At 35.5% G+C, this 9026-nt stretch overlaps 1 protein-coding gene across 1 annotated transcript; it reads left to right on the top strand.

The window, feature by feature from the left end:
• Positions 1-454: 454 nt before the first annotated feature.
• On the top strand, positions 455-8891 carry LOC130827589 (protein FLUORESCENT IN BLUE LIGHT, chloroplastic). Its single transcript, XM_057693346.1, has 5 exons — positions 455-697; positions 3618-3820; positions 5512-5674; positions 6908-7228; positions 8478-8891. Exons 1-5 carry the CDS (start codon positions 604-606, stop codon positions 8675-8677), a joined length of 981 nt encoding a protein of 326 aa, XP_057549329.1. The 5' UTR covers positions 455-603; the 3' UTR covers positions 8678-8891.
• Positions 8892-9026: the final 135 nt, after the last annotated feature.

Genomic DNA, 9026 nt, shown 5'->3' with positions numbered 1-9026 from the left:
ACCCCAAATATATGTTGGTATAACTCCAAATATATTATGTTATATCTCCAAATAAATATTGTTATAACCCCAAATATATTATGTGACTTTATAAAAGACAGTCTCTCAAGAGAACACCTGTTAATTTGGATTATACCATACAATTTAATAAACAAAATTAGTATCCTTAATTTTTCTCAAATAGTTTTTAATAAAAATATACAAAAATATTATAATTTAATACATTTTAGAAATAAAATGAAAGACTATTAGACGGAGTGGGTGGGTATTGAGTGGGGCGAGTGGGTATGAAGTTGTGTGAGCAAGAACCCATACGGCCATACCCGCTCACTACCTACTACTCCTATTATTTTTTTTGTATGTCCCAAATAAAATGAATACGATATAAAATCCGTATAATTTTAGCCGTCTGTTGTCCCACGAAGAAAAGGAGAAAAAAAGGCAAAAGATTTGATATAATTATATCTTGTTCATCCACGACAAAATCTTTCTATCTTCTAGATTTTCGTTTCAGTGTTTTCTCCATTCCTTCTCATATCTCTTCTTTCTCCATCAAAATATTTGTACTATCCATCTACTTGCAGTTATTCACAAAGTACGGCGATGGTTTTTCAGTGCTCTTCTCTACCATCTCCTGCTAAGCAGTCTAATATTTCTTCATGGCAACAATTCTTCTCTAAAAGGTTCAAATTCGAGGGTCAGTATTACCTATACTCAACTCAAATACCCGTTTCCTATTGTATAATTTGTAATGTATATGAGTCAAGCTTGTTTGTTTTATTAAGTGTCATGATTATCTTACCCATTTGCTGAAATGCTAATCTTTTTTGCTCGGTTAGTAAAATTCAACCTGGGTTTTAACTGTTAAGTGGGATTTTAATGAGTTTTGGAAGTTTATTGAGCTAGATTAGTTGGGAGGTTGATGTGATTCGCACTCGAAACTAGGGTTCATTATGTCTTTGTAAGTAGAAGCATCTTAATCAAAGGCACGTGGTTATGGTTGAAGGCCTCGGCCCTCGAGAGAGCTTTAGGGCAGGCCGGAGCAAAGAATTTCGAGGCCAATTTATTTTTCATAAATTTCTAAAATTGAGAACCTTCGTAATTAATATTCAGAAACTTTAATTATAATTAAATGTCAACACAATTTCAATATTTAAATTCTATAATTAAATAAAAAATTCAATACCAAGTCTAACTACATTAAAACTGATTGTACAGAAAAAACTTATTAAATTATTATAAATTAAATTTTGATTTTTAATGTTAAAAAAGAGAAAAAAAAAAAAGAAAGTAATAGGGTTGATGGCTAATATTAGAAAAGTGTAAAAGTGTAAAAGTTTCAAAGATTGAAAAATAGAGTTAATTGATGTAAGAGAAAATGTTGAGACTTGAGAGTTAAAGGATTGCTTTGGAAGGAGACTAAAGAAAGGAGAGAAAAAATTATGATCCATAGGATTTGATCCTATGAGGCTATGACCATTGATATGTTACGTAAAACTTTAATCACCTACTCTACCTGATTATAATATTATTTGAATATGATTTTTTATATATGTGGCATTGTAGTTTTGGAGCCATGTGCAACAAATGTGGATACAACTTAAGTCTTTTTTATACTTTGGGACTAATAATTGCACTTGAAAAATGGTGTGAATATAATTTGAAACCGTGAGGTGAGGATGTGATACCATGTCAAGGAGCATCTCAATCGATGTTTCCAAAAGCCTAAATTTGTGGTTGAGGTCCTGGCGCTACTCATTTTATTTGTAGTGGAATCTATTTAATGTGAATTTCTTTTTTCAGTTTTTGTATTGGTAAGATAGTTTTTGTTTTCAAATTAAGACTAGAATATCCCCTATAGGCAAGAAGGTGGGTGGAAATTAATGGTGAAAATCAAACCATGTCACAAGGGTGGTACGAAAAATATTCAACTACTAAGCTAACTCATAACTCTCTGTATTACAAAGGACATGATCCCATAAGCAAGACTGAAATATCAAACATGAGTACATTTTAAAGGGAAATTGAGCTGAAACTAAGAAAGTGAGGAGCTTGAAATGAGTATAGTTTGGCAATCTGAGGACAAGAAGAGTGATGTTTCTAAAATTAGTCATTTTTTCTGCTAGTGCAAGTGTCGATTCTCATAGCGTGGGAAATGATTTTGATCATCTCATAGCCCACTTTATGACTTGCGCATTGGATGAGGAAATTGGGTGTGCAATGAAGTATGGGAGGTTGAGGTTTGGATCACCACATGAAGTTATTAATGAAATGCATGTAGGATGCCTTTGGACAAGGCAAGAAGGTGCACAAGTAGGGTTTTGGATCATGCCTTGAACGAGGCAGGAGGAGCTTAGATGGTTTCTTGAACAAGGCAGCTAACAACGAATTGGAGGTGCTCGTTCGAGCACCCTAGCGCAAGGGCCAAATTTGACTTTCAGTTTTGCACAATACTCGGCTTACTACTTTGTCCTATGCTATTCTATTCGTTTCGGGGCCAATATAAGTGCCCTAAATCAGATTGGAATAGATAGAAGAGGCTAATACACTAAGAGCAACTAGGGTTTAAAAGAGCCAAAAGAGTTGTCTTCTTGTATTAGTGTGTGTTTTCATTAAAGGTGAGAACTTTGGGCTTGAGTGTGAGAGTTTAAGCTTGGGGAGGGTTGTTTCATTAATGTAATCTTGATTATCTTTGTGTTCTTGTATTGTTTGCTTTGTGTCTATTGATTTATACTCTGTTTTCTCTTGCTTTTTCTTTACTCTAGTTATTCACTAAATAGAATCCTTAAGCCTTCTATTTCATTGTCCTTGGAAGCTTAGACTAGAAAGAGTAAACGTACCTTGCTTGCTCTATAGCTAGTAGTAAACGATGACATTTTTTGTGTAAATTTTCCTGGAAAATCCCATGTCAAACATCATGGTATGGATGGGAATTTATGATGAAAAACACATGATTTGGGATTGTTTAGCTGTATGCATCAAAAGTGGTTCAAAGTAAAAGCAAAACGCGGGTGCAGTGCTTAATAGTTCATTCTCCTTGGCTGATGTTGATACCTTTTGCAGTTTATAAATGTAATATCCTAGTGGTGCATTCCGCAGCAATTTTTTAGTGGTAACCATTTATTTCTGAAACTATGTAACTCTTTTCATGCTTCTGTTTTATTGTTGTGGAGTTCTCTTCAAAGGTTTCGTGCATGCCTTTGAGAATAGGAGTATAGGACACCATTGTTCTATGTGATGTATCTACAAACCTGAATCCTTCTTATCCATTAACTATGGTTGTAATCTATTACTGAACAATCATCATAGATTACATATTCACATATTAGCTGCCATACTAGAAATACGGAGTCACAGGCCAGAACATATGAATAAAACGTCAGAGTGCACAACTACTGTGGACATTGTCCAGACTGATGTATGACAACCATGATAGGTGAGGAAAGCAATTTGATTTCCTGGTAATGGTCAGATACTTCTTCATTTCTATCTGGGATTTTGGATTTCTCCTCATTGATAGTAGAACTATATCTTGCTTGTGTCTATATAGCCTCACTTTTCTTTCAAAGTTACATATAATGACATACTTATGAGGGCAGATGCGACTTTTGACTCAGGGGATCCAGTGATGCTGCCACATGATCCAAAGAATCTCATTTCGTTTAGCCGGGGTGCTGTGTCTGCACTGTCTAAGATTTATGCAAAATTTCCAGGAGAGCCATCTATGAACCAATTGCAGAAGAGGATTAACAAAAAAATGTACATTGATGCGTCTCCACCACTTTCTGAAGATGATTACCAAAGCCTTCTTGTCAATCAGGTATATTGTCCAAGAATTTAGTTGTGTAAAACTGCACTGATTCATATTGTTGTCAGTGAGTCAGTGACAGTTTAAATTTAATGCTGTATCTGTGTGATCCTCCTAGGCCTGATCATTTTTGCTTACATGATGCTATGACCTTTGCTTTGCTTTTGGGATAGGCGGAAGCTCACGTGTAGAGATAGAAATGAATGAAGGAGGAGAACATATGTGGATGATCATTGGAGTTGACTTTCTTAGTTGTTTTTTAGTACTAGACAGAGGATAGAGCCGAATAATGTATAATATTTGTTAGCGATGTGGTTCATGTAGTTGATCTCTGATTGTTGGGATTAAGGCTTTGACATTTTTGGCTTGTTCTAAAGAAATAGAGCTCCACTGGATACCGTATGATTTCTATTACAGTTACCTTGGCCTTTTCACTAGTTTACAGCAGTTCCTTTTGGTCAAACAGTTTTCTTAAACTTTTTAAGGGTTGTATAACCTGTTTTATCTCCATTTCAGTCTATTAAGTATGGTTCTACCCAAATTAGAAGGATTCATCACATCTGGATTCCTTCCATCTAACTTCAGGTGGCCCGTTAGATACTCAGCCAAAAATAAGTGTTTTTTTAATGAACACTGAGTGTCCCTGACATCCAGTACTCCTATAGCTCATTCTATTATTATTTTTTTGGAATAGTTTCGCCCGAATTTCATTCTCACGATTGGCTCAATCAGTTAGTGTATATATATTAAATACTGCGCAAAAAGTACCATAGTCATTAGATGCAACCTAACATCCTTCTTCTAGGTGGCTATTGTTTATAATTTTGCAACACTAATTCGTAAATCTCGTCTCTAACTAGCAGAAAGAAGAAATGTCTGTCGTAGACTGGAGGCATATGCTTTGAACTTTTTCACCTGAACTTATCTCTAATAAGTGGAGTTTATTCAAACCTATTTTAATTGTGGTTCTAAAATAGACAAGAACGGGACAAGAATTCAATAAAAAAGACAGGAAAGAAAAACAAGAAATAAATATAGTATAGGAGACTTCGAGCACTACCTTAGTCCTACAGATAAGCCTGTATTTCGTTCCTGAATATTACGGTCTTATTACATCCTATATATCTAGTTTTCAATGCTAACAAACTTGATAACAAAATGGATACTATTGGCTTATTCTGTTACACAATATTGCTTTTCTAGAATCCTTGTATCATTCTCTTTTATATTCCTTCTAATTTCTAAAAGTATCTGCTCGCATGCCCTTCTATTCCATGCATGACAGATTCTAACTTGGGTATCCCTTTTATAGACTCATTGAAACTAATCTGAAATTGGTTTACTTGAAACCATTATTTTAAACATAGATGTTATATACTTTAACACGCCCCTTTAACGAGAGGCTAGAAGTGTGGATACAACACATGTCATCCTCATACTCGGCGCTGAATATTCCACTAAAAATGAAGGGTGGTTGAGATTTAAACCCGTGACCTCTTGTCATGCTAGCTTCAGACCACCATGTCAAAGAACCAACTCAGTCAAAAGCTTAAGCTGATGGTTGAAACCCTAGGATATGTTATGTACATTAACAAAAACTGCAAGCTCTATATGTCGATGAATTTCAGAACAAAAAAATTTCTCTGCATGTATTTAGTGTCGGAATTTGTCTTATAACTTGAATTCTATTATGAAAATGACAGGAAAAATGTATTGTCAGATTCCCCGCCGTAGCAGTTCTTTTAACAAATGCCATGTTTATGGCTATGCCTTTGGAAGTTCTTTCAGAAACATGTGAGGCAGAGAAGCCCTTCTTCAATATGCCCCTGCTTCTACTTGTAGCTCTAGTTGGGGCTACTGTTGGAGGTTAGTCGACTTTTTTGCTCCTCAGTCCTCATGTTTCCTTCGTTTTCAGATTAATTTTCTAATTGTTTATTTGAGACCAATCTGCATATCTATCGTACATGTATAACTTGACGGATGAAATGAGGCATAAGCTATTAAAACATTGTCAACACAAGCATACTATTTTGTCTCAGCTTGAACTCTGAAGTTGGTGAAGGAATTCATCCGAAGTTTTGTTGATTACTATATGGCTCTATGCATTGATTACTATATGGTTCTATGCATTGTAATATAATTTGCTAGCCGCTTTTCAAAATTTGCAATTCGCTCAAAAATGGGCGTCAGTTTGCCCAACAATAACCATAATTTGCTTTTTTCCATTCGCGATTCAAAAGGAGATTAACGAATCATGTGAAAATGATTCTTTATATGTTAGTAGCTTGTAAAAACACTCACACATAGTAAGTTATCTCGTCACAAGAGCATTACTTGTTTAAATGTAGAAGCATTACTATCCAATAGCTACATTTAGTTCAGTATTTGCACCTTGCTATCGCCTGTATAGTAATGCACCTAAAAGTGTGCGCCCTGCTGCAGCCACGCCCCTTGGAAAAACCCTCCCTTTACAGGGCTTCAGTAATGTACAGAATTTTGGAAGAGTTGTGTCTATCAAGTATCAGTAGCTCTTCAGCTTACCAAAAGTACAAAATCTACAAAATTAGTCCCAGATTTTAATGTTTTTAAGAAAAATGCAATAAACAAAATTCTTCAATGAAAAAGACCAATTAGCAAGAGCCTTGAACATTGCTGATGTACCCAACTTTCCACTTTCTTAGCGTCATCTGCAGCTTTCCTATGTTTCTGATGTTTTTTGTTGTTAGTGTTATAATTAAGGTAACTTTAGTCCTTAATTACATCCCTTAATAAGTTAAGCAAAGAAGAGTGGTACCTTAGAGTGACTCACAAACGACTATATACAAGAAATTTTATGTATAAAATGGAAAGCTAATATAAAAAAATGAAATTGATTTTTGTGCCTCAATATCTTGTTTTCAAACAGACTTTTTCATCTTTAAGCCTTTACTCATGATTTCCTCCCTTTTATAGGCCTTAATTATCTGTCTATCTGATGGGAGTTTCTTTTGTAGTTAATAATCCGAACCTAAGATATCTTTGCATGCTGGTCACTAGTTCTAAAACCTAAATCTATGATTGATATACTGTCTTAGACCTAATTTATGTGCTACGTTACAGGGTTGGTTGCTCGACAACGAAAGGGGGAACTCCAACGACTTAATGAACAGCTGCGCCAGATTAATGCTGCTCTTAGAAGACAAGCAAAAATTGAGTCTTATGCCCCTGGGTTGAGTTATGCTCCTGCTAGTACTAGAATCCCAGAATCTGAAGTAATAGTTGATCCAAAGAAAGATGAGCTGATCACTCGACTGAAGGCTGGGAAAAATCATCTAAGGAACCAAGATCCAGAGAAAGCATTTACAGAGTTCAAGGCTGCTTTGGAACTGGCTCAGAGTTTGAATGATCCGATCGAGGAAAAAAAAGCTGCCAGAGGCCTCGGTAAGTTTTTTAAAAAACTTATCTCGCATTCTCGCTTTTAGGATTGTATTTTTCTTCTTTGACTTTGCTTCATGTTGGATTGATAAAATTCACAAGCAACCGAATGAATGAGGCTGGGCTGCTCGGGGCTTAACAAAATAACATTTAAGCAAAGATAAGATAATGAAATTTGGATTTATTAAGCAAACTTCACAATGTACTTTCTGCTACTCAGATAAGGACATTAAATTCTACACTTCATATTTATGTGATGTTGCAAGTGTTGCTTGCAATCAAGGGTTGATCGGAAACAACTTTGTTATTACAAAGGTAAAGGTATGTTCTTTTGACCCTCCAAACCACACTTAGGAAAAAGCCTCTAATTGGCTTAGGGGTGATTGTATGTTGTTGTAGATGAAGTTGTAAAGGATATTTGCAGTCAAGGGTTAATCGGAAACAACTGTGTTATTATAAGGGTAAAGTTGCGTTCTTTTGACCCTCCAAAGTCCAAACCCCTGCTTAGGCAAACGGGATTTACTTAGTGACTTTGGGGTAATGGAATGATGTTGTAAATAGACATAGGGTGGAAAAAACACTTGGACTATGTGCTGATCATACGCAAGACATGATTCCTAATGAAGAGTAGTTTATAGGAAAATTTTGTCCCCCTTATTATGGATTTTCTTTCGTATCTAAAAGAAATAGGGCGTAGAATAGATAATAAAATGATGATTAATTTGATCCCGTATGTTAGTTCTAGTGTGGTGGTGTCTAGTAAATAGTTTAGTACTACTTTCATCTCCTTAATACTCATATAATCCCCCGAGCCTTCCAGATAGATACACAACTTTGAAACACCCCTCTTTTGTGTGGCCTGTTCCTCCACAATGGGTACACCGAATATTGCTTTTGTCATCAGATCTCGAGTGAATGCCTTTGTTGTTAGTCCTATTCCAATATCTGAGGACTCATTATCCAATGGGGCTCCTTTTTCATTATATCCTATGGTTGAATCTCCTTTATAATAGTTGCATATGTTGTTTCAATTTCGGGAAGTGCATCTTGATCAAGTAAATTCCTTCGATCTCTGTCAATCAAGCGTGTCTTTTATGTCTACAAGAAACTGGTACAACCCTAATGTTTGCGTCTACTAGTAGTTTGGCTGATCATCCTTCACTATTGGCGGTTTTAGTATATCTTTGGTCGTATGAAAAATACGTAACCGATATTTATTGCATGAATAACATAGAACTTGTCACTTGAATTTCAGGGGCCTCATTGCAAAGGCAAGGGAAGTACCGTGAAGCAATCAAATATCATAACATGGTGCTGGGCATATCAAAGCGTGTAGGAGATTTATCAGGAAACACAGAAGCATATGGGGCAATTGCAGACTGCTATACCGAGCTTGGGGAACTTGAAAAGGCCGGAAAGTTTTACGACAAGTATATCGCTCGACTAGAAGATTGAGATGCTACATAGTACATACACATTGGTGGCATTGTCTTTTTGCTAAAAATTGTAGAAATATGTTGGATGTTTTCTCGATCGGAATATCACTTTTTTTTACATAAGTCGGTCATTGATAACCGACATATGATATGAGGCTCTACGATAAGCAAATTATTATCGATTAAACTAGGAGATTTACAAACTTAAAGTTGAACTTTCCATTTTTTTTTTCCATTACTTCACATGGTTTGTTTCTAATGGACAGAAATTTTGCACAGAATACTCCGTATATTGGACAATTAGTATACATCAAAAACTTCCTTCTTATCACCTTCTAGGATGTCACATAGCTCCACAACAATAAAAG

The sequence above is a fragment of the Amaranthus tricolor genome, chromosome 11, assembly GCF_026212465.1.
Source record: "Amaranthus tricolor cultivar Red isolate AtriRed21 chromosome 11, ASM2621246v1, whole genome shotgun sequence".
Taxonomy (NCBI): Eukaryota; Viridiplantae; Streptophyta; class Magnoliopsida; order Caryophyllales; family Amaranthaceae; genus Amaranthus; species Amaranthus tricolor.
The sequence above is the reverse complement of the archived record's forward strand: the minus strand, read 5'-3'. Positions and strand labels throughout refer to the sequence as shown.

What these genes read in the sequence shown, in the direction of transcription:
- LOC130827589 (XM_057693346.1), top strand. Translation starts at nt 604, where the DNA reads ATGGTTTTTCAGTGCTCTTCTCTACCATCTCCTGCTAAGCAGTCTAAT. An exon ending in TAAAAGGTTCAAATTCGAGG is followed by an intron (nt 698 to 3,617) that starts GTCAGTATTACC and finishes CTTTTGACTCAG; the next exon opens with GGGATCCAGTGATGCTGCCA. An exon ending in AAAAGCTGCCAGAGGCCTCG is followed by an intron (nt 7,229 to 8,477) that starts GTAAGTTTTTTA and finishes CTTGAATTTCAG; the next exon opens with GGGCCTCATTGCAAAGGCAA.